The sequence below is a fragment of the Alligator mississippiensis genome, chromosome 3 (assembly GCF_030867095.1).
Source record: "Alligator mississippiensis isolate rAllMis1 chromosome 3, rAllMis1, whole genome shotgun sequence".
Classification (NCBI taxonomy): domain Eukaryota; kingdom Metazoa; phylum Chordata; order Crocodylia; family Alligatoridae; genus Alligator; species Alligator mississippiensis.
In genome coordinates this window covers 18,131,468-18,157,527 of record NC_081826.1, presented here as the reverse complement: position 1 = coordinate 18,157,527, position 26,060 = coordinate 18,131,468, and the positions used below count along the sequence as shown (strand labels likewise).

The 26,060-nt window shown below is 44.9% G+C and overlaps 1 protein-coding gene across 3 annotated transcripts in view; it reads right to left on the bottom strand.

Annotated features, from left to right (window-relative positions):
• LOC109281734 (uncharacterized) overlaps positions 1-26,060 on the bottom strand; it is a 124,541-nt gene that overhangs the window by 89,190 nt on the left and 9,291 nt on the right. For all 3 annotated transcript variants that reach the window (XR_009460627.1, XR_009460626.1, XM_019481761.2), the window contains exon 2: positions 15,179-15,265. Coding sequence is in view for 1 of the 3 variants with exons in the window: in XM_019481761.2 (XP_019337306.2) it covers positions 15,179-15,265 (87 nt within the window). In the remaining 2 variants the exon portion in view is untranslated. The remainder of the gene's footprint in view (positions 1-15,178; positions 15,266-26,060) is intronic.

The following is a 26,060-nucleotide window of genomic DNA, read 5'->3' as shown; positions in this document are numbered from 1 at the left end:
TATCTGCACCAGTGAAAAATCAGGCTATCTACTCAGGTGTGAAAATATGGATTAAAGCCCTGATCCTCAAAAGATATTTGGCATAATTAGTGACTAACTCCTATTCATTTCAATAGATCCCAAACATCGTAGCAGTTGTAGGGTTAATTACACAACTTTAGGTACCTAGACTTGAAAATCATGAGCTAATAGCTTACTCAAAGACACACAAGTTGGGAGCATAGCTGGGGTTAGAACAGAGGACTTTTTTTACTTTAAATCCTAGACTCACTCCATTAAGTGACAGTGTCTCCCACAAAAAAATTTATTAATCCATTCCCCACTAAGGCTATTTTAAGGTGAAAAGGCAGTTTCTGTATGTCCACCTTGTGCAAAGAAAGAGTTCAGTTAGGACTGTAGCTAATACCTTTTTCAACAGCAGACAAAACTGTACAAGTGCCTGCTTGTTTAACTTGTACAGCAGGCTAACTGCACCCGGTCCTACATTTTTAACCTTCTGACTTTTATGCCACTCCCAACTAGCCACACAAACTGTGGTAAAGCGGAGTATTTGCAATTAAACAGTGGAGTGATGTCTATCAGCAGCCAGCTCCAGGCATTTCTTCTAGAGAGGCAATAGGATGAAGCTGTACTACAGTCTCAGTTGCTGCTACTAAAATGAAAACAGTGCTTGGAGGAAAGAAAAGTGTTTGCAAGAATTCTCCTTTATGTAAAAAAATAAAGAAAATAAAAGGAGTGAGAAAAAAGGGGGTAGTTTTTTTAGTTCCAGTTCAAATGCAGACAATGGACATTCACATGAAGAGCTGACCTCAAAAGATGGACACATTTTAAAGCAGAAATTACAGAACAATTTGCAAGAGTGGAATTCAGTTACTATATGTCAGAACCTAAAGCTTGATAGGGAGCTTAGAGATAGGCCAAAAGCCTTGCCTAAATCTAAAGTAGGATTAAGTCCTGAATACAACCTCTCTAGCCTATTTCTATATAAAATACTTGAGTGGTAAAGCATAGAACAGGGGTGGGCAATTATTTGGGCCCGAGAGCCACATAGGCTGTTTTGGTAAGCTGTCACGGGCTGCGTCAGCACCACTGCCCCCCGCCACTCGACAACTCACCAAAACTACATGGGATGGGTATGGGGACCTAGGCAATGATATTCAGGAATGCGATGGGCAGGCAAGGCCGGGATCACAGGGTGGTGGCAGTGTGGAGCCAAGGCTGGGTCAGAGCCACGATCTGCTGCCTGCGTGCCCCTGTGACAGGGGCAGGGGCTGCGGGCAGGGGCAGGGAGTGAATCACAACTCTGCCCTGCCCCAACCCCATGCTGTCACCTCCCTATGAGCCCAGTGCCAGCCCCAGGTGCAGATTCCTGTCTGGCTCCACACCCTTCCCCAAAGGATCCCTGGAGCTATGACTGGGGCCAGGGCTGGGATCTTGGGGCAGTGACAGTGCAGGGCCAAAGTAGAGCTGAAAGGTGCCACGAGGCCGATTTCGGGGGGGGGGGGGGGGCATGGCACCCATGAGGGAGAGAGGAGGGCTGCAAGCCCCACAGAGGAAGCTCGGGAGGAACTTAGTCTCCCTCCTGCCCTCCCCCCCCCTCTTCTTCCCCTGCCTGGGTCATCCAGCCCACAGGTTGGGGAGGGAGGGGTGTGGACCTGACACTGAATTTGAAGAGACCAGGACCAGGCTGGAACCAGGGCCAGGGCCAGGGTTGGGGGAGGCAGGTGGCGCTAGGGCACCCCGGTCCCATGCCAGCCTGTAGCTCACCCCAGCATACCTGCATAGTGGCGGCAACCCCCAGCCCCACTGGCTTGGCACGGGGCATAGCGGCCTGGAGCAGAGTGGCATAGGTGCAGTGGCAGGAGCCCCAGTGAGGACACTGCGTCTGGCCCCACACATGGACTCTGTGGAAAGTGGCTCCTGGCCTCGGACATAGCTCCCTCCCTGGGCACAAGCAGTCTCCATGAAGACCAGCCTCTGGCCCCAAACACAGTGCCCATCACTGGGAATCCTGCCTCTGCCCTCGTGCTGCTATGCTCTGCACCTCTATGTCCCATGCCAAGCCAGTGGGGCTGGGGGCTGCTACCACTGTGCGGGCATCTTGGGGTGAGCTGCAGGCTGGCATGGGACAGGGGTGCTCCAGTACCACCCTGTGGGGTTGAGGGACCTGCCGCAGGCCACACAAAATCGCTCTGTGAGCCATATTTTGCCCACTCCAGCACAGAACACGGCTACTCTTGGAGTTAAGGCATAGGAGTCAGAAGATGTGGGTTCTGTTTCTAATATGGAAAACTTGGATAAAATTACCTTACTTAGATTTTCAAAACTAGCTTTCAGATTTGGGTATGCACATTGTAGGATGCCTTGGTGACTATTTTCCAGAATCACTGATCACTTGCCATTCTTACTGGGTACTCAGCACCCGTGGATGTTAAACCGTAGGTGTCTAAAATGTACCCACCGTCTTCTTTGGCCTTATATCACTCCATCACTGGATGTGATAGCCTTTACCTTTCAGGGGCATTGTGTAGATAAAGTTATGAACTTCTATGACTACTTTGGTGACACGGTGTTCAGGATTAGATTCAACCTGAAACATATGAGGATGGAAGAGTGTAAAAGATCCCCAATAGATGTAAAGTAAATACATGATGGGATCTGATGTGGGATCCCAACAAGCACATTTCCTGTTGTGCTATATGTGCATAGCAAGAAGCATGACTGTGGGATCAAGCATCAGATCCCATCACACCACATTGCCATTGGAGGGAGAGCCCAATCCCAGGATCCCCCTGCACCAGCAACAAGCAAGCTTGGCTCCCTGAGCTCGCCTGGCTGAGAGGTGCTCCCAGCTTCTGCGGCACACAAGAGTCTTGAAAGGCTCCAGTGTGCTCCAGAGGCTCAGCCCTGGCCATATTTTCAGTTAAAGGTGTGATAGGAACCAGCAACAAAGTTATTACACGTGTTTGGTGTAATAACTTTGTGTTTTATTCCTCATTTTATCACACCATTAATTGAATGAAGTTGTGGCCAGGTCACAATTTAGGGTGTGTTAACCAGTTAATCACATCTTAAGTGTAAGGAGGATTTAAAACCCAGGCTACAGAGCCCAATGGTAGGAAGCCTCTCAGATGCAGGTTTGTTTCAGCTCAATAGACCAAGCAGCCCTATGCGCTGTGGTCCAATGGTGCAGTCCGGGCCATTTAGGAAGTCGCTAATTCAGGCTACCTAGGACTTGTTTTGCATCCTTTAGCCTCATGTGGCCCTACAGAAATGAATCTGGCCCAGAGTATACACAGAATCATACATGCATATATCTAGCCCTTCTTTTGGATATAAACAGAGCACCTGTAGAAACAACACTGCAGAATATTCACAGAAACCTAGGACTAATTCTGCTGAAGAGAAAGCATTTGTCCCCTCTAAAGTCCTGAACATATGTTTCTGTGTGAGATGATTCTTCATTTCCACTTGAAACTTCATAGTTTTCAGCAACATGGGGAACAATCCTCCATTTCTGGATAAAAACAGTCAATGGACCAGTTCCATGCAAAGGCTATTGTCAGTCTGCATAAGGCATTGACTACAGTAAGTTGCATATTATTCAACTAAAAGGCAGCTGTTTGGTATTTTAATGTTTTCAGTGACTTTAGTACATTTCACTTGGCAATTTTTTGGTTATGTAGTGCTACTTGTAAGACATTCCACCCCGAAAAAAAGATACATTGAAATTAGACTCCTTCCCCACTTAATTTCAGCAGAATGCATAACACTGAAAGCAAACTTTCACAGGGGTATAAGAAGATGAGTGGTCTGCTTAATATGGAAAATGGTCAGTGCTGCACAGAGGAAAACTATGCTACAGATGAAGACTCTCTATAGATGAGGCCATTTTCATGGATAATTATCCAATCACAAGCAAATGGGAAAAGGTTTTTCCGAAGTCCTTATAGCATTTGGCTTATGTCCTAAAACATGAATGTTAACATCTTTTCTGATTGTTATCCTCCCCACTGTAAATGGATAACATTCAGACCTGGGACTACTCCTTTTTTAATCCCCTCCCCAGTCCTTGCACTGTGACATGTTGTTTGGGGACCCACAGCCTTACACAGCTCTTTTGTGTAAAAGCCTCTCTTTTCATCAGTTTTAAATTTGGATCTTTGAATTGCATGTTCCTTTATTCATGTACAATGAAGAAAGTGTGTCTGGGGGGTGGAAATCTCTTATTAGAAGTCTCTGATTTTACCTTTCTTTCATGGTTTCTCATTTTGCATCTCTTTATTTCAGCCTCTCCTATTTGCCCCACTCAGAGGATAAGTCTGTTGCTGGGTTCTTCACTGGTCCCATCTCTGGCTTGGTTTCATACAACATCGCCCGTTGCCTGCAGTATGATGCAATGGGGTAGCATTTCTGTTCCTCTTCTCCCCAGCAATGACAAATACACATTTATCATAGGGGAAATGGTTAGAAAGCTTCAACTGCCTTTTTTCCTGCTAAGTAGAACATACCGTTTTATGTTAATAACATTTGCTGGCTGGTAGTTGACGTTGGTGATGTTTTCTTTTGCTTTTACCCATGCATTGCCCTTGTAGCTGACCTCTTAGCATAACACAAGAAAGTTCCTGAAGTTGCAACATCACTGGACAGGCTGCTTCTTGTTCTTCTACTGGTGGTTAGTAGAGTCAGGGAAAGCAACTTAGAGGGCTCTTCCTCCAGATCTTGGAGATGTTTTTCTTGTATCATCAAAATGACCTTAGAGCTCAAAAACCAGATTCCAGAAAACAACTCTGCTGCAGACGAACGTCCCTCTAATGAGGGGAAGGAATTTGTCACTGCTTAATAAGAGGCTTCTATGCAAGTTGGGGCTCATTTTTCAGGGATGGTATGTACAAGCCCTTTGGCATTCTTCTATCTATTTTCACACCGTGGCAGAACAGAAGCAACTGTTTCCTTCCCCCTGCCCAGCCACCTCCCAAGCTTTGCATCTACACTAGGAAAGTGACTGTGTTACAGGATGGATCTTTAATCCAGCTGAAATCCAGTTACGTTATGCCAAGATTTGGTATGCCCACCTCTGAGGATGGAGCTGAGCTGATGTTTTGCTATAACTAAGAACAAACAAGTCATATATTAGGCTCAAATGAAACCAGCACTTTACATAGCCAGGCTAAGAAAAATTAAGTCTAGGAAGTACCAGGATTACAACCTGTTTTTTTTAATCTTATCTGGTTATAACTTTCTTTAGTAGCATCTATATAGTCAGGATCAAATAGCGCTGTAACACTACTGGTCCCCAAAGGGGCAACACAACAGAGCTGAAACAATCTGTTTCATAGCACAGATAGGTCACAAGTGTCCTTGCTGCTACTCCATGAGCTGCTGCTATATAACATTTCATGCACGAGCATTTATCACCAAATATTTAACTCCGCAGAGCGAGTGAGCTCAGAAAATATCTGCCGAGAGAGTTCAGAGATCACAGTGAAGGAATAAAAAGGAAATGGCAATTTGTTTTCTCTCATTTTTCTCCTGTAAAAAGCAGAAGTTGCTCCTGAGGGTGAATATTACAAGACTGGTTTGTCGGTTCTGACAAGATGTAAAGGAGCTAGCTGTACTTATGGGCTACTTTCTAACTCTTCCAGGGGAGAGAAGGTACCAGGATACGGGCCAAATTGACAGTGGAAAGTTAACTGAAGCAGTCTTCATGTTCTGCAAATCCTTTGGGACCAATTCTGAGAAACAGCTGGACACAGCAGCCCATAATTCTCAAATGCTTAAAGCCTCATCCCAACCAAGTTTGGAAGGCTGCTCACACAACCACAAATAGGAAAAGCACTTGAATCTCTCAGAATACATTCCTGAGTCTAAAGGTTCTTGTAGATGGCAAAGAAAGGCTACTCCCACCCTGCATGGTGTGTCCATTTCAGTAAGAGGATAAATGATCTACATACGTGCATTTTTTAAGTGTTTTGGGATGAATGCCTGTTATTTTGTTGTTCTGGCTTTGTGGGATGGAGGTTTGCTATGTATTCAGTTTTAATTAATTGTAGTCCCATCTTCTTCGTGGAATCATAGTATCATAGTACTTAGGGCCGGAAGGGACCTAAACAGATCATCAGGTCCGACCCCTTGCCCCAGGTAGGAACAGGTGCTGGGATCATATCACCCCAGCCAAATATCTGTCCAGCCTCCTCTTGAAGACCCCCAAGGTAGGAGAGAGCACCACCTCACTTGGGAGCCCATTCCAGAGCCTGGCATCCCTAACCGTACAGTAATGTCTCCTGATGTCCAACCTGAACCTTCTCTCTAACAATTTGTGGCCGTTACTCCTAGTAACCCCGGGTGGTGTCCAGGGGAACACAGCCTCCCCCAATTCCCACTGGTCCCCCCTGGTGAGTTTGTAAATGATCACCAGATCCCCTCTCAGCCTTCTCTTGTGGAGGCTGAACTGGTTCAGGCCCTTTAGCCTCTCCTCGTAGGGCCTGATCCGCTGTCCCTTGACCATGCGAGTGGCCCTCCTCTGGACCCTCTCAATGCTAGCCACATCCCTCTTGAAGTGCGGCGCCCAGAACTGGACGCAGTACTCCAACTGCATCCTGACCAATGCTGCATAGAGGGGAAGGATCACCTCCCTGGACCTGCTTGGGATGCATCTGTCGATGCATGACAAGGTGCAGTTAGCTTTCCTAACTGCTTCCTCGTATTGCCGGCTCATGTTCATCCTGGAGTCAACAATGACTCCAAGATCCCTTTCTGCCACCGTGTTGACAAGAAGGGTGTTCCCCAGCCTATAGGCGTGTTGCAGGTTCCCTCTCCCCAGATACAGTACTTTGCATTTGTCTGCGTTGAATCCCATCCTATTCTCATTTGCCCACCTCTGTAACCTGTCTAGATCTAGTTGGATTCTGTCCCTCCCCTCCAGTGTGCCCATCTCACCCCACAACTTGGTGCTGTTGGCGAATTTGAACAGTGTGCTTTCTACACTGACATCCAGATTGCTGATCTGGAAGGCCAAAGCACAAGTGGAGTTGCAACTAGTAAAGGGACATGAAGAGTAACAAGAAGGGTTTCTACAAGTCTGTCAGCACCAAGAGGAGGATCAGGGAAAGTGTGGGTCCCTTACTGAGTGGGGGAGGCAACCTAGTGTCACAGGATGCAGAAAAGGCTGAAGTGTTCAATGCCCTTTTCACCTCAGTCTGCACAGACATGGTCAGCTCCCAGACAACTGCACCTAGCAGCACAGTTTGGGGAGGAGGTGAGCACCTGACAGTGGCAAGAGAACAGGCTAGGGACTATTTAGAAAAGCTGGACATATACAAGTCCATGGGGCCAGATGGGATGCACCCGAGGGTGCTAAGGAAGTTGGCTGATGTGATTGCAGAGCTTCTGGCCATCATCTTTGAAAACTCGTGATCAGAAGAGGTCTCAGATGACTGGAAAAGGGCAAATATAGTGCCCATCTTAAAGGGAAAAAGGAGGATTCAGGGAACTACAGACCAGTCAGCCTCACCTCAGTCCTTGGAAAAATCTTAGAGCAGATCCTCAAGGAATCCATTTCTAAGCACTTGGAGAAAAAGGGGATTAGAAACAGTCAGCATGGATTCACCAAGGGCAAGTCATGCCTGACCAACATGGTTGCCTTCTATGATGAGATGACTGGCTGTGTGGACATGGGGAGACCAATGGATGTAGTATACCTTCACTTTAGCAAGGCTTTTAATACGGTCTCTCACAGCATTCTTACAAGCAAACTAAAGAAGTCTTGTTTAATGAATGGACCAAAGTTGACAGGAAACTGGCTGGATCATTGGGCTCAGAGGGTAGTAATCAATGACTTGATGTCTAATTGGCAGCTGGTATCAAGTGGAGTGTCACAGGGGTCAGTCCTGGGGCTGTTTTTTTTCAATATTATCACCAATGATCTGGAAGATGGGATGGAGTGCACCCTCAGCAAGTTTTTAGGTGACACCAGGCTGGGGAGTATAGTAAATATACTGGAAGGTAGGGCTAGGAATCAGAGAAACCTTGACAAATTGGAGGATTGGAACAAAAGAAATTTCATGAGGTTCAATAAGGACAAATGCAAAGTCCTGCTCTTAGGACGGAGCAATCCCATGCACTGGTACACCTGGGAGCTGAATGGCTGGGCAGCAGCTCTGTAAAAAAGGACCTGGGGATTACCGTGGACAAAAAGCTGAATATGAGCCAACAGCGTGCCCTTGTTGTGAAGAAAACTAATGGCATACTGGACTGCATTAGTAGGAGAGCTGCTAGCAGATCGACCAAAGTGATTCTTCCCCTCTATTTGGCACTGGTGAGGCCACATCTGGAGCACCATGTGGGCCCTCCACTGCAGAAAGGATGTAGACAAATTGGAGACTCCATAGGGCAATGAAAATGGTGAGGGGGCTGGGGGACATGACTTCTGAGGGAACTGAGCTTATTTAGTCTGGGGAAGAGAAGATGGAGGGGGGATTAATAGGAGCCTTCAACTACCTGAAGGGGGGATCCAAAGAAGATGGAGCTAGATTCTTCTCAGTGATAGCAGATGATAGAACAAGGAACAATAGTCTCAACTTGCAGCAAGGGAAGTTCAGGTCAGATAGTAGGAAAAACTTCCTCACTAGAAAAGTAGTAAAACACTGGAACAAGTTACCCAGAGAAGTTGTGGAGTCTCCATCCTTGAAGGTTTATAAGACCTGACTAGACAAAGCCTTTGCTTGAATGATCTTTTGGGGGATGGTGCTCCACTGAGCAGGGAGTTGGATTAGATGACCTCCTGAGGTCCCTTCCAACCCTAATTTTCTATGATTGTTATGGATGGTTTGAGGTTTGAGACCAACACAATAAAACTAGACATTTCAGAACAAAACCTTTTTTTCCTCCGCAGGGAAGAAGTTCTTGTACAACAGAACTTGTACATTCCTTCAAATAATTAACTCAACATATGTCACTGTGTGGTAGGGGTGTGTGTGTGTGTGTGTGTGTGTGTATCTAGCTAGCTAAATAAATAAATAAAACATGACTAGCTAAGCATGTAATATCTACCCAGGGGGTAACACGTTTAAGAGCCTGATCCAGTGTGTGAGAAAGTCAGTGGAAAGACTCTTACTGCATATCACTGGACTTGGTTCCTATTTACCTTTTCTTTTTTTCTGCATCTCTCTGCCTTCTTGTTTACAGCTTGCCCCCAAAGCAGAGGCTTTAAATGCAAAAAGAAAATTGTACCTGTGGTAATTCTGGAACTCAGTGGAGAGGAATTTTCAGGTATTTGAACTAAAAAATAAACCATATATATTGCCCTGTTTATGTGATGTCCAGCTGAATTGTTTAGAGTCAGAATGTTTGCATAGTTCGACTATGTTTCAATTAAGCATCCAACTTTCATGCGCCTACTGAAGCAAACCATCAACCACAACAATAAGCCCAGTACATCGGGGTGGCCTGTTCCATGTCAAGCAAGAATGTTAAAGCTTGCATAAAAGTGCTGCAATATTAACCTTCATCTGCTTCCTGTTCACTAGGGAGCAGGTAGGTTATAGAACAGACTGAGGCTTTAATCCTTTTATTGCCCTTCATCTGGGTTTGTACACTTTCAAATATTTTGAGAACATTTGAAACCCCTCCAGTTTTAGAATAATTTGGGATTTTTCTCTGCATATAGACATAATGTTGGCATCTAAATGCTCAGCCTACCCATAAGACTCTGAATACAGCCATTTTCAATTTAAAAGCCCATCTCTAATTCTATTGGACTTTTTAAAACACAAATGTTTAATTAAATTAGTGTGTGTGTGCACTTCTGCATCCACAGCCGTGTGTGTGTGAAAGGAAATTTCTACTGGGCAGAATCAAGCTGCTGACTCATGTATCATAGGCCCTAGACTGCTAACATCCAAGCCTCTCCTTTCTCTCAAGCAGCCTGCACTCTTGAAAGAAGAGGATGCAAATTCTCTCTCCACCAATGCAATGCAATTCTAAGGGCCCACACTACATAGCATGGTCATGAACTTGATGTCTCAAACAAACACTATGATATTACCCACCCTGTTGCAAGGCACAATGCACGTTGACACTTCACTCTGCTATCAAAGAGTGGACGATGGGTATGTATAAAAAAGTAGTTGCTGGGAACTATATATAACTTACCTTCTCAACTACCTTTTCGAGAGATTTACTATTTGGTTGCAGAATACAAATTTAACCAGAACCCAAGTCTTAACAAAGGGACCAGTCTCTGAAATCTTAACTGACACACACAGCAGCTGCACTGTACTTTGCCAGTCAGTTTTTCACTATTTTAATGAATGTTTTACATTATCTTTTCTTGCCATCCAATTGTCCCAGATCTTGTTACAGAACACAAGGCCCGCTTTTCACGACCTATATCACTTTGTACTGACATAATGCTCTTATAACTTTGGAAATGCCAAGCCACGCATATGCGCCCCTCTAACTCCCTGACAACTAAGCCCTCTTGGAGTTAGCAACTTTACTGTGTTTCATTCCACAAAGGAAATTCTATTCTCAAGGCAAGGCATCAACTTTGGCCACCCCTACTGCAGATAACAATCCAGGACTTTCATCACATTTTTGACCCATTCTTGGCTTTCAGAAATAACAACAGCTGCTGAAAGCTATACAATTTTAGTTGTGCTTCTCTACCTTCCTCCAGCAATCACACTTGTGAGAGGCCAGGAGATTAAATAGCCTGAGGGTAAGTCAGTCCCCAACAGCTGTTGCCTCCAGCATTCTCCATTATCAGTGACTTCATTGAAAACATATACATGATCTTTCAGCATGTTCACAAGTGGAGAGAAAAAGACTAGGGAGTTGCCTCCCATGCCCATCACAAAATGCACATGGAAGATTAAACAGTTTCTTGAAATTCCCAATTGTTTCATGAAGATCCTTTTTATTTCAAAAATTCTCTACTTCAAGGTGAAAGAGAATGAAGATGGGCTATGGTTTTTCAAACCAAATAATAGAATTGTATAATCATAGAAAATTAGGGTTGGAAGGGACCTCAGGAGAACATCTTGTCCAACCCCCTTCTCAAAGCAGGACCATCCCCAACTAAATCATCCCAGCCAGGGCTTTGTCTAGCCAGGAAGGTTTGTTCCTGAACCCTAAGGGTACTCAATCCTGATTCATAAGAAAGGGATATAAACTGACTGAATAAATGTCTTATCAGAATTAGAAGGAAGTTTCTCAACATCAAAGGAATGATGTTCTGGAACAGGCTTCCCATCTGAATAGCAGGAGTAAAAAAACTAATGGCTTTTTAGATGAAGCTTCATAAATTGTCTACAGTAGTAGGAGGCTGGATTTAATGACTTGGAGCTCTCTTCCCATATTCCTAGAAGTAGCTTCTAACCTCCTGTTCATTCTTCCATTTTGAAGATGAACTAATCAGAAAAAATAATGGAGGGTGAGAGGTGAGCAGCCAACAGTGAGGACCACCCACAAGTGATTAGTGGTGACCAGTATAGGAGGTAAGCAGCCAGCAGTGGTGAAAGAACTGATTAGAGACTACTTCGAAAAGGTGGACATGTACCAGTCCATGGGACTAGATGGGATGCACCCAAGGGTGCAGAGGGAGTTGGCTGACGTGATTGCAGAGCCTCTGGCCATCATCTTTGAAAACTCATGGCTATCAGGAGAGGTCCTGGATGATTGGAAAAGGGAAAACTTAGTGTCCATATCTAAGAAAGGGAAAAAGAGGATCCAGGGAACTACAGACCACTCAGCCTCACCTCAGTAACTGGAAAAATCTTGGAGCAGATCCTCGAAGAATCCATTTCTAAGCACTTGGAGGAAAAGGGTATTAGGAACAGTCAGCATGGATTCACCAAGGGCAAGTCATGCCTGACCAACCTGATTGCCTTCTATGATGAGATGACTGGCTCTGTGGACATGGGGAGACCAGTGGATGTGGCATACCTTGATTTTAGCAAGGCTCTTGATACGGTCTCCCACAACATTCTCGCAGGCAAACTAAGGAAGTACAGGCTGGATGAATGGACTATAGGTGGATAGAAACCTGGCTAGATCATTGGGCTCAGATGGTAATAATCAATGGCTCGCTGTCTAGTTGGCAGCCGGCATAGGCGATGCATAGGGGGGGCAGGGCATGGGAGGGCACGTGTTTCCCCTGAGATTGGCCCTCACTGGCCAGGAAGTGGGGAGTGCCAGCCAGTGCCCCCCCTCCTCCCCCTGAAAAGTGCTGGTGGCACTTCCAGTTTTGCCACTGGTGCTTCTGGGGTCGGCGATCAGCCTCTGGGGGTCCTCTGCCCCTCTGGTCAGCGATCGGCTGCTGGTGCCCCTCCCAGAGGCAGGAAGCACCACTCACCCATGGTAGCCGATATCAAGTGGAGTGTCCCAGGGGTCAGTCCTGTGGTTGGTTTTGTTCAATGTCTTTATCAAGAACCTGGGAGATGGCATGGAGTGTACCCTCAGAAGGTTTGCAGATAACACCAAGCTGTGGTGAGTAGTAGATATGCTGGAGGGTAGGACTAGGATTCAGAGTGACCTCAACAAATTGGTATACTGGGTTGCAGTGCTAGGAGTGGCAGGAGTGTTGTCAGCAGGTCATGGAAAGTGATTATTCCCCTCTATTCAGTGCTGGTGAGGCCACATCTGGAGTACTGTGTTCAGTTTTGGGTCCTCCACTACAGAAAGGATGTGGAGAAACTGGAGAAAGTCTAGCAGAGGGCAACACAAATGGTTCAGGGGCTGGGGCACATGACTTATGAGCAGAGGCTGAGGGAACTGGGTTTATTTAGTTTGGAGAAGAGAAGTCAGAGAGGATTTAATAGCAGCCTTCAACTACCTGAATGGTTGTTCCAAAGAGGATGGAGCTGGACTGTTCTCAGTGGGGACAGATGACAAAACAAAGAGCAACAGTCTCAAATTGCAGCAAGGGAAGTTTAGGTTAGATATTAGGAAGAATTTTGTCCCTAGGAGGGTAGTAAAACACTGGAACAGGTTACCTAAAGAGGTTGATGGAAGCTCCATCCTTGGAGGTTTTTAAGACCTGGCTAGACAAAGTTTTGGCTGGGATGATCTAGTTGGGGATGGTCCTGCTTTGCAAAGGGGGTTGGACTAGATGACCTCTTGAGGTCTGTGCCAACCCTAATTTTCTATGATTCTATTATTCTATTCCCATTTCATAGCTAAGAAGGGTAAGGCAAAAACTTGAATGCAACTATATAGCAGGTGTATTACATTAAACTTGATGTACCAGAAATACAGGAAGATGTTTGATAGAGAGAACATTTTTGTGTCATGTGAACCTAAGACCCTAATTCAGTAAAACACACGTATGTCTAGGTGCTGGGTTCAGTGATGGTCCATCCTTGGCAAACTCATCTCTAGTCATATGACAAAGTCAAGTGCTTTAATATTTTTATCCTTAGGCTGCATAGTTAGGAAAAGAAAAAAAAAATTGCAGGAGCCACTCAGGAAGACTTGTTTATAAACTTATGTAGAAACATATTCATATAAAACTTCATATGTGTGGACTATAAGTCTCAAAGACTTTAAAAAAGGCAAAGAAAAAGTTTTTGTGAAACAAGGTTTCCAAATTTTAAAAAAGCTTTCTCAACTACAGCAGCAGGCAGTGCACTTCACCAGGTCTTCCATGAATGTCAAGGTGACAATGCCTTTCTCCCAATTAATCCCACAATTTACAATTGACTGTACTCCTGCTAAAATAACCCCAGGCCAACAGGCCAGATTCCTTCTAGTAATTAGCCTTTAACCTCTCCGTCTTTGTTTTTTCAATTGCCTCCAAATCTACGTCAAATGGCTGTAGTCGGCTTCTCTTGAAGGCTATCCCAGATGGGCTCTGGCTGACCTTTGAAGCCACATGCATTTGTCAGGAAATAATTTCTAAGAGATTTTAACAGCTATTTAAGAAACCACTTATCAGTTCTATGAACCCTGCAGAAAGGCAAGGCAGTGGTTGCCTGTTTCTCTAGGAACAGTTTGATTTCCTTACCCCGCTCCCCTGTTTTGTCCTGCTCTTTAAACTGTAGAAAACCATAAATCCAGCACAATGGGTTCTATTAATTAGTTTTCTTATTAGAAAAAAAGATCTATAGCAGTCTGGGGTGCAGAGAAATGTAATGCAGTTCTGTCTACTGGGCCAGTTCCAGACAGGCATTGCCCAGCATGAGAGATGAATGGGCTCATGTGCAGTCAAGATATTTAGCTATATTAGATGGAAGTAGCCTGTTTATCTGTATGCTATGACTTCCACAGTGTAACAGTACGTGGTGATGAACAGGGATGGAGTTGGAGGGTCTGTGTTTTTGGAACAAGAGACCGAAAGCTCTATCCCATTTGCAAGGGACTGAGAGTTAGTTGCAAAATGTGAACATAAGTCCCACCTTTGAAATCCCATGGAGCCATGGCTCCAGGCCCTCCTACAAAAGTGTTCTAACACATGCTGTTACACTGGATTATGTTACCTTTGAGATCACCTGAAGGTGGTCCAGCTAGTGCTGTGTTGGACCACCTGCTTGGGACCCAGTATTGAGAGCTACCTACTTGCTGTTCTAGTTTGGTTCTCTAAAGGGGGATGCAGACTCCACCTCCCCACAATGAACAGCAGAACATCATAGATGACCATGGTGAGGTAATTCAGCCCCAGCCTGTGAAGGGCTTTGGAAAATAGAGCCAAATTCTTGAACTATCTTAGGATGGGGAGCTGGTAACAGGCAAGGGGCACTGGTGCAAGAGTCTTCCAAAGCCACTAAGTACTTTCCATTATGTCCTGCAGGGACTCAGGGACCTTTCTTTAGAAGTTCTTTACCTTTCCTGGGATTAAAACAAAGAGAGAGGTTTCAGAGCAAAGACAAATGAGCAAGGCAGAAGGCAGTGTTTTTTTGTCTAACCCCTCCCCCCCCCCGCTCAGATAAAATGTAACATCTCAGAGGATCCCATCATTTCTATTCTCCCACAGGCCAAGAAGCCTTCCAAACACTTTTAAAAAGAGAAAAGACCACTTATGCCCTTGAGGCCTGCACTTTTTTAGCCTGTTTGTCTCTAGGGCAGCATGTAATCCCTGCTCCAAGGACACTAGTGCCTTTGTTTTAAAACCCAGCCTGGTTTTGGAATAGACTCCAAACTTGTGTAAAATTCTTTGTGGGGTAACAGCAGTGCCACTTACTGTATAAAACCTGCTGTTCCTCAGTTGGCAGCTCCCTCTTCTGATTCCATGGTCTAGGCTGGATGTGCTGTATCTAGGAGCTGGCTCCTATGGGGAAACAGGGGACAGGGCATGTAGTTAGCCAATAAATAACAGGGGGAGCATCATATTCAGTCCCATAGAAGCAAATACAGGTGATAAAGAACTCAAAGGGGCAGCTATTTTATTTAACAGCCCAAAGTTAAACAAGAATCACAAGGTCAAATGCTGCTCCCTACCCCATCGGTGCAAAAGGACCAAACTCAAGTGGAACTATGAGGTCTCTGCCATAGCAAGTCACAGCCGCTACCCTCTAACCACCAGTGTGCCAAGGAGCTCTGCCATTATCGGCTTTCCTCTTGGCAGCAGTATAAGGAAGGAGGAAATCTGGGATATGGTAGGAGAAGTGGACGAGAGTGACCAGTGCATGCAAAGCTACACTGAGCTACCTCTCTGGCAGGAGGCACAGAGGAACTCCAGCTTCTGCCACTGCCTCAGCTTACACTCGAGATAGTGAAGGCCTACGTGGGCACCCTGTGCCAAACTGCCTATTCACTCAGAGCTGGGTCAGGTGAAAGCTGCTATTGTCACCCTGCATTGGTAATGTGATGTGTAAGGAGCAAGCTGGCTGGCATTTACTTTCTGTGTCCTTAATAGCTGAGCTGGGTGATGTGGGCCACCAGGCAAAGGAAATTCATTGTTAACTAGGAGGGAAACCTAGAATAACCTGCTTACTCTTTGAAAGCTGTGACTCCCAAAATATTTTTGTAAAAAACTGAGTAAAATCTATACTAGCTTTTGCAGAGTCCTGATCTAATTGATCCCATGGAAAAGTGATGAAAGAAAGAGGCAAATTACTCTTTGCCTAAGTGCATTTTAAGTGTGTTTTCCTCCTTCAGTTCTGCTGCTCATTTAGATCAGCAGTGCCTCTTACTTAAACAACCGGTGCCCTCGACTTCACACGTCCCTGTTAATATTGTGTTATTTTACTGCAAGGACTCCTTATGCCCACTAACACCCCCAAAGACTAGTTCTTGCCTCTGGAGTGCATCATAGAGCATGGGAAATAGTATGTCTAGTAAAAATACATAAAAAGCAGATTGGGGAGCAACAGACTTTCTAGACAAACCAAACTTGTGAATTAGACAGTGTGTCAAGCCTTCCACGGAAAGCCTTTTCTTGAGAAAAAAGTAACTCCTTGAGCACTTGTAAATCAAAGTTAAGGTGCAATCGACATTTTTGTCACACCCAAAATTTTCTTTTATGCTGTGTGGCTCTCTTCCCACTCAGGAAAAGAGAATGACAGAAATATTGTCTCTGTCACACAGTAGCTCCAGTAGAGAATCGTTCTTTTTAAAAGTTTTTGCTCTACTTGTTTTTCCAATGGTGACAATTACTGACCGGCACTTTAAAGGGGCCCTTGTTTATCTCTATACATAGATACTATTTTTTTAGTAGCACCATAAATGTTCACGGTTACATTATAGAAATGTGAGAGAGACTCTTTTCCTCTAAAGTCCTCTGCATCTAAATTAAGGTATGATAACGGAAGTTAATAATCTTTAGCTTTGTGGTTTAAGGCCATGCAGTTGCAGCATTCAGGTATGTTTGTGTCAGCAGTTTGGTTTTAAATTGTTTTAAAGATTGCGGGGCATAGGTTTCCTGGAAGTTCATTCTGGGCAGGCAGAGGACCACACATGGCAGACCCAGGTATAGGGGGATACAGTTTTAAGCTCAGATGTGGCATGGAAGTATGAAAATAAAGGCTCTAAATGATACACCGCCAATCAACATGACCAGAATTGTTATGTCTTTCCAAAGACTATTAACTGTGAGGCCTGTACTTCTGGCACCATTAACTGTACTTGCCTTGTTACCTATTTGTTAATGCACAGAGTGCCATAGTGCCCCTTTACAGTTATTGCCTCATACAAAATGATCAATAAAATCAGAAGTTGGTGGCCAAATCCTTTCCTGATTTACATCCAGCACAATCTCATTAAAGCTACTGAGGTTCCATAAGGTGTAAATCAGGACAGCATTTGGCCTTGAATTTTCAAATTAGGTTTAAATCAATGAACAGCATTGGCCCCAGAGCAGTATCTCTTGGCAGAATCAAGCAACCCATCAGGGAAGTACGCGGAGGGCAAAGGCTCATTATCAGAGAATTATAAGAGGAAGCACAAAGATGAACTTTTAATAGGATACAATGTCCTTTCCAGGGTGCACATCTGTTGGCGTAGTGGCAGACATCATGGCCAAGCTGGGTATATTGGGAACCATCTCCTATTGGTTGCAAGATGGTTTCCCAAAAGGGTGCAGTTAGAAACCACATGGCCTAGCTATGAACCTGTGAGAAGATCGGTAACTGTTACAGTCTCATTTCTTCAATGACAGCTGAGCAAATACTAAATCCTTTTCCACAAATATTTGTTTGAACTGAGGAAGAAAAAAACCCCCTAACATCTTGGATTCAACCTCGCTTGCCTCCCCTTTGTGTTTGCTTTCCACTTAACAGTCACCCAGCCAAATTTCCTAGCACAAGTACTCAAAGTTAATTTTAAGCTCCAATTATTATCTTTGGCAAATGTTCTACTTTCCTTTCCCTTTCTTGATGTATGCCTAAACTTCCATTCAAATTTGATATATTGCATAGAGAAGTGTGAGCCAATGAGCTGACTTACTACCCCTGGAAAATATGAGATTACATGGAGAATATTTTTGTAATATTTGAAGAGTCAACAGTTTGTTCCTATTGACAGCCCCATAGGAGTTGCTGCTCAGCACTGCGTAGAATACAGACTTCTGCTTGAGACGGTCCACTGTTCGTTTTGCAATTAGGGTTTTTCAGATTTTCACATCTGCATATTCCCATGGTGATTAGGGCTGTGCAAAGCTTCGGTCCCTGACTCGATTCGGTGGAGATTTGGCTCGATTTGGTGGCCGAATCTCTGAATCTGAATCAAATCAGGAGACCCTTTAATCTCTCAGAATCGAATCGGGATCCTCTGAATCAATTCAGAGAGATTCGGAGATATTCGATGATTCAGACATAGCTTTAAATGTTTTTTCTACATACCTCAAGGTACCAGGAGGCTCGTCAACACTGAGATGCTGAAGCGGATGGAGTATCCCACAGGAGCATGGGGGACTCCCCAGCACACTTGGCAGCAGACCCGGAGGTGGTCCAGAAGCACTTCCAGTCCACTTCTGGGTCTGCCAGGGAGCGCACCCCCCTCCCCCGGCTTGGCAACTGATGCCTCCTGACTCTGGGGGGGCACCTGGGGTCCCCCTCGTAGCCGATCACTGAGCCAGTGGGAATGCGGGGGGGTGGGGGAGCAGTGCGTTTGGCTTCCAGTCCACTTCCGGGTTCACCACCGAGCATGTGGGAGGGCCCCATGCGCTCCTGTGGGCCACTCCATCCGCCCCAGAATCGCAGCATTCACAAGCCATGCCTGCTACTTCAATGTATGTAGAAAAAACATTTAAAGCTATGTCTATATCTGCATCACTGAGTCTCTGAATCAGCATTGAATCTTCAGATTTGGATTGGGCCGAATCAAATTGGGGACAGTGAATTGAATCAACAGATTGAATCACTGGCCCTGATTTGGGTTGAATCTGAATCCTAATCAAATACGGACCTTTTCGCACACCCCTAATGGTGATTACTTCGTGATATAGTGATCAATTATAACACACTGAATAGCTCTTCCATCCTTTTCTGACTGGCCCTTTTAATGGCCTACTGTGAGGCTGCCATTTCCTAGGAACTACAGGCGAAGTCCAAGAAGGACCTTATGCATGACAAAGGCAAGCACTGTAAGTGTTTAACTCTTAAAATAATTTGTTTTGGAGTAGAATCAAAGATCCTGAATTAGCTATGCTGACTCCCTCTGCCTGCACGGGGAGCCGAGTACTGCTAACACAGGGAGTTAGGTACCTCACAACAGGACCTACAGGCTACTCAGAAAGTACACTAGAGTTACCCAATACGAAACACTTGATAACTGGGGTATCATACTCCTGCATCTCAGAAAGAGAGGATTACAGTTATGGTACACACTTGGAAATAGGATGCTGGGCACTGTTCTCTGCTTCAAGGACTATCTATGCATTTATGTTGGTGTACAATGTACCAGCAGCCCTTGGTACAGGAACTGGACTTCATGAATGTCCTTAATGACTAAACTAGGGAGTCATGTTCCTCTTGCTCCTTTTCTTGGCACAATGGATCTATATTTCTTTTCCACCCAGTGAAACAGCTTTAAGAGGAGAAGCAATTAATGCAACCACTCTAGAACAGCTCAAAGCCTGATCATGGAAGCACTGTCAGAAGATGTAGGTTTGAATGTCTGTAGGTAACGGGTCTGGATTTCCAACATCCGGGGGATTACTCAAACCTCTCAGCTGTTCGATAAAGTAGTACCACCACTACATTGCCTATAGTTTGAAAGAAGATCGAGTGAGTGCTACTATGGAATCTGATCAGTTAGGTCTGCCTTGGGAAAGTGCACATGACCGAGCCCCTTGGACGAGTTAGGTAGAGGGATGCCTATGTCCTGGATCCTCAGCAGGATTAGGTCGGAAAGAGGCATCGAGCTGTTCATTGCTGATCAAGACTGATATACTTCTGGGTATGAGCAGAAGTGGAACTTTAGGCAGTCAGGGAAATATTCAAGTCAAAATCTTAGTTAGCTGTGGAGTTTGGATGTCTTCAGAGTTATACAGCAACTGAGGTATAGTTTTCACATATCACAGGTTTGGATTTAGATATCGACATTCTATCCAAATCTTTTTTTTTTTTCTTTTTTGCAGGGCAGGGGTATCTTGCCCTATTTTTCCCAGACTGATTCTTTGGGACTAGTCTCTCCTATTTAGCACAACAAAGCCACTCTGAAGTGGCCTGTCAATCAGCTGCGAACTTGTTATATTTCTCTTCCAGCTTCTACACCCAACTTCTTTGATGGTTTCTCCATCTCTGAAGGCAGTTGTTTACTCTTATCCAATATTTACTGAAGGATGGAATTGGAGCAGCCTCGTTACATGTGTATAGGTGCCCTCAGTGCTTGAAAATGTGTAACAACTCTATGGCTGGTTTCTATCCAGCTTTAATTTTTGAACATGTAGCAGGGCCCTATGGCAAGCCCCATGAGATGATGCTTTCACAATGCTTGAAATAGTCTCAGAATGCTTGTAATGTTGCTCTGCTTTTAATTCCTGTGCCACTGTTTTAACCATGCAATTCTTTCTGCTATCTTAGGGTACATCTCACTGCATCCTAGGGCTTCTTGGGGTGGGATGTCCTCAAACATGCTCTAACCACTCACTCCCACTCACACCTACCAACACCAGAAATGTAGTAGTAAAGCCACTCCTGAGTATCCCACATAGCACACCAGGAATAGAGGTTTTGAATGCAGCCAGGAGGGGATAGCCGCTGGAATGGCTTCCCTGCCACATTTCCACATGTGAGCAGGAACAGGGTATATTTAAGAGTATCCCTCCCAAGAGGGACCATGGGATCATCACCCCCAGAGGGGTCACAGGATAGACATACCTGTAATACCTAGGAGCATTGGATAACACCCTGCTGTGCTACCTATGGTACCAACCAGGACAAGAAGGCTCAGAATTAGCTAACCAGCTGCAAAAGGCTTAGATTCAAAGTCTCCATCAAGATACAGCAAATGAATATAGCGTAAGAGGGGGCACAAGGACACAAAAGGACATGTATAAATTGGTCAGCATGAAAGACCATAGTCAGGACACACTAACAGCAAGTTTTGCATCCTATGTTAAACCCTCTGCAAAAGCCCATAGCCCTTAAATGTGAGTTTTTAGGCAAAGAAATTGTTCCATAGAGAAAGTCCTGTAGGTCACACCCAGTGTACATTGTTCACTGCTAGTAGGTATTACTCATTCTGTTTCAAAATATTTCTAAAGGTTACCACACTAATCAGCTACCACAGAACAGCTATAGTTGGGGAAGTAAAGCAATCAAAATAGGAAAGAAAGTGCTGGCTGTTGTGCCTGAATAACATTATGCAAAACAAAGCACTTAAGGGAAGGAGGAATGATGGCAATGCAAATAAATACCAATGAAGGTCAGAATTTTTGCATAAATCCTCTTCCAAGCAGAGGAAAACAAAACATACCATACCACACACCTATTCAGAACCTGATTGCTTTCAAAGACCATTAATGCTCTTTCTTTACAGTTCCATCGGCAAAAGAGAGGTCCCTGGAAACACATTCTCCAAACATAGACCACTAATGCAAAGTGTATTTGGCTTCCTGGGCAGCTCAGTATTGATATTTGGTCAGTGTATAGCAGTCAGAAAGCAATAAAATGTTAGGACAGAGAAGAAATTGGATGGAAATTATAATGGACAACAGACCCTCAGTATAATTTCTGAGATCAGCCCTGGTCACTCATGGCCACATCTAAAAAACGGATTTCATTCTTATTTTAGTTGCCTGAGATCCACCCTGGGACCTCAATCCAAAACTGCAGTCTTAGGAAAGTGCCTAAACTACCAGCCTGTAGGCTAGGGGTGGGAAGGTAGAAGGTAAAGGGGCCATACTTCATCTTCCCGTTGATGCTCTGCCAGTGCCTGGAAAACTATGCAAGACTCATGGGACCAGGGAGGAAGCACTCAAGAGGGACCACAATTGTGTAGCTGTGTGGTTAGGACACTCAGCTGGGACGGTAAATGACCCAAGATTGGTGCCAGCTCTAAGGATTATTTCTGATTTCTATCCAATGATCACTTAACATAAAATGCATAAGCAGCAATCGGAAGAGAGTCCAGGACTTCCCCTCCCAGTCAGAGTGCCTTCACCACAAGAGGAAACCTTCCTTTGCTATTGTGTGCTTTCTCCTTCTGGCTGCATGAATCTTGTATTGCTTTCTGCACACTTGCACAGTGTCGGCAGGAGGGATGAAGCATGTCCCCTTCCTCTACACTTAGCCCCACAGCCTTGTGGTTTGTCCACTTTCCTAGGAAGTGGGAGGTAAGGGTTTGAACCCTCAGGTGGAAGAAAGCTTAGAAGTCATGTCTCCCACTTGTTGGGCAAGTGCTCTAAAACCATGTTATTACATAAAGTGGGACCTATCTTGGGCACCAGGACTACCTCCTCTAGCAGTTGTGCTTTAAATGAGAGAGGTCTACCCAGTTTTTTAAAGAGTTTGAAAAAAACAGTTGTTTGTATCTACCCTCAAGAGAAGACTCCCAGGTCTGGGTCTCAATTCACTCAAAGCACCTGCCTACAGCCCCGAGTCAGGCACCTAAGTTCCAAGAAGGCCAAGAGGTAAGATACACTTCTGTGCTAATCACATCTGGCTAGCTAGCTCTAGGTCACTCTTTTCTTAGTGTGCGGGTTTTTCAGCTCTCCTTTCTCAAGCAACCAACTGAGTCCAGACAGGGGGCCCTCGTGCCTAAGTGGGATTTGAATTCTACTGCAGGGGCCTAACAGGTAGGTGGCAACAAGCAAGGTACTCCAGTACCTAGGTCTATATTGGATCTACCCTCAACCACCTGCTGAGAAAACCAGCAGAAATAGAGGGGAGGATGAGAGAGAGAGCCCCAAAACAATTGGAAGCATGAAAATAGACTTCTGCATAGAAAGAATGAGAGGCAGGATGTCAGCTTGTATAAATCAGTTAGCTCTTCTCCCATCAAAGCAGCAGAACCAACTTAAAACAGCTGAGTGTTTTTTGAGGAGACAAATAAAAGGGACTGTGATAAAAAGAGAAAATAATAAACAATACGAAAGTCATAGATCAGGCTGTTCTATAGACCCCCTCCCCTTAAAGCAACAAGGGGATAGTCTTGAAATAGAAAGTCAACACATTGAGAATGGAGAAAAGGAACACATTTTTAACAGTTACCTGAGGTGTGACCGGTGAAACTCGTTGTCACATAATATTGCTAGCATTCACAGAATTTAAGAAACAAATAGTCATTTTCATAAACGTTGGTGCTTGAAATTTAGTTCTTGAATTTGTTTTTAAGCATCTAAAGCAACTACAAAATGTAAATAGCCATGTTTGAAAGTACTGGCCAACTACCTACAGGGACAAGGAGAATAGTCACTGCTCTGCTAGATCAAACAATTTTTAAGGTAAATAAACTTCATGCTCCTGAGGGTGATGAAGAAATCTCATCTGGGCAATTGAGGCCATGTGGTCTTGTGGATACAACCTAGTAGGGGTGTACAAAGCAGCCCCTGTTCAATTCAGATTCGGCCTGAATCAGGGGCAGTGATTTGATTTGTTGATTCGGATCACTGTCCCTGATTCGATTCAGCCAAATCCGAATCTGAAGATCCGATACTGATTTGGAAAATCAGCAATTCGGACATAGACACAGCTTTAAATGTTTTTTCTACATACCTCAAGGTACCAGCATGGCTTGTGAATGCTGAGGTGCTGGGACGGATTTAGTGCCCCACAGGAGTGTGGAAGTGGGGGTGAGGGGCCTCCATGTGTTTGGTGGTGAACCCAGAAGTGGATCGGAAGTACTTCTTGTCTACTTCCAGGTCCACTGGCTCCCCAGCTCAGCAATTGGCCATGGGGGGGACCCCAGGTGCCCCCCAGACCCAGGAGGCACCAGCCGCTGAGCCAGGGGGGTGTGGGTGGGGAGGGGGGCCCCACGCACTCACTCCCTGGCAGACCCGGAAGTGGACCAGAAGCGCTTCTGGTCCACTTCTGGGTCTGCTGCCCAGCGCACTGGGGAGCCCCCCGTGGTTCTATGGGACACTCCATAAGCCCCACCATCGCAGCACTCACAAGCCACCTGGTATCTAGAGGTATGTAGAAAAAACATTTAAAGCTGTGTCTATGTCCAAATTGGCAAATCTTTCTGAATGTCTCCGAATCAATTCAGAGGGCTATGATTCGATTCAGAGAGATTAAAGTGTCCTCTGATTCAGTTCAGAGATTTGGCCACCAAATTGGGCTGAATCTCTGTCAAATCAAATCAGGGACCAAAGCTTCACACAGCCCTACAACCTAGGTCTTTCGAGTTCCAGTGCTCTGTTTCTAGCCCTGCTAGTAGTGTTCTGGAGGGGGGGGGGGGGTCAGAAAGCAATTTAAATCTCTCTGTGCCTCTGTTTTCCCATCTGTAAAATAGGATAATGAGACCTCCATCCTTTGTAGAAAACTTGATAGAAAGCAACATGTGAGAACTAGGCATTAATAGGAATATGGAGGTTCTCTAAACTTGCCCATTAAGGATGGTATTGTGACTGCTCTCAGAGATGGGATACCAAACTAACTGGCCACTGTTCTGGTAGGGTAGAGCTGATTACAGTTCTGAGGATAAGCAGCTTCTTCCCCCTCAGTTAATTTATGGAGGAACTGAAGAAGGTCCAGAAATTGCTAATCTAGTATTCTTACCAAATTTCCAGTCCCTTCCCAGTACATATCCATTCCCACTTGCAACCCCAATCAACTTCTATACCTTTGTCCAAACTCTCTGTTGCCATTCCTTTCTACCGGAGCAGCACCTCAAGTCTCAGTTACAGTTGGAGCTATGTCATATGAGGCACTTTATCAAAATACAAGAGAAGACCATTCTAGCCACAAGGAACTTACTAAATAGACAAGTGGTAGAAGGAGAAAGCAGCACAGAATTGGAAATGACTTGGCAAAAACCATCAAGTCAGAAAAAGGAACAGAACCTAGATCTGCCAACTGCTGGCCTTGGCAACATGTGTGAATCATGCGACCCCTGTCTCATTACTGTTTATGGGGAGTAAGTTTCATTTTGTTTTTTCCCTTCCATCCTCATATAGAATTATTGCACTCACATTGAACAAACAGCTCCACAACAGACTTGCTGAAGCAGGGAAGAAAGTCCAAGCCCACCCCTCCACCTCACATGTTGTTTTGCAGTAGAAGATGACTAAATCCTTAACTAAAGAGACAAGTATGGAAATCCCATGCAAATTTAAGCAAATAGCATCTGACATTTATATGATACTGATAAAAAGCAAACATGTTAAGCTGCTTTGAGTAGAGCATGTTTTAAATATTAAAATAAAAAGCATAGAGGTTTAAACAATGGGCCCAACTCTCATCTCTCTCCAGCACAGACAAGGTGACTTCACTGATTTAAGTGTCATTCCAGCTTTATAGCACTGACACAAAGAGGACAATTCAGTCCATTATGTGTTGTACATGACTAAGCACACAAATTCTAGTTCTATCTTCCTACCCATATGAAGACTCCTCTTCCCCACCCATGTATTAACTCCTGGTGTGTTACTAATGCCCTCACTCTCTTACATGAACTCAAAAGGGCAGCTAGGGAAGGAAGGAAGGAAGGAAGGACTTTGACTTTTTAACTACTTTATTCAGGGCTTTGGGGTACAAAAAGTTGGCCCCTCCATGGTCCAGGTCCAATATACAAAGCAAAGACAAATACATTACCATCAAACCAAGAGCACCATGTCATTACATTCATAACAGCACACCATGACAGACACTTTTGCGGTATTACATGTCGTGCCTAACATGCCATTACGCAGTCAGGACACTGGCCACGCGGTCGTCTAGACCAAAGCCTTCTATAAACAAACGATTCCTACCCTGCTCTATCCAATCATACACATGACAAGCCCTTCAACTTTTCACACACATAAAATAGCAAAAAAGCAGCCTGGTGAGGGCCCAGGGCGTGGCACAAGCTGGGAGTCGCAGTCTGACACCAAGCCTGCCTGGTCATCCAGACCGGTCATGATATCAGAGCGAGTATTGAAGACGGCTGTCCTCCACATGGTACAGTGCTCCCTCAAGGGCCCAGCATGCCTCAAAGGTGGGCGCTGCCCACTGGAGCACAGCATGCTCGAACTCCAG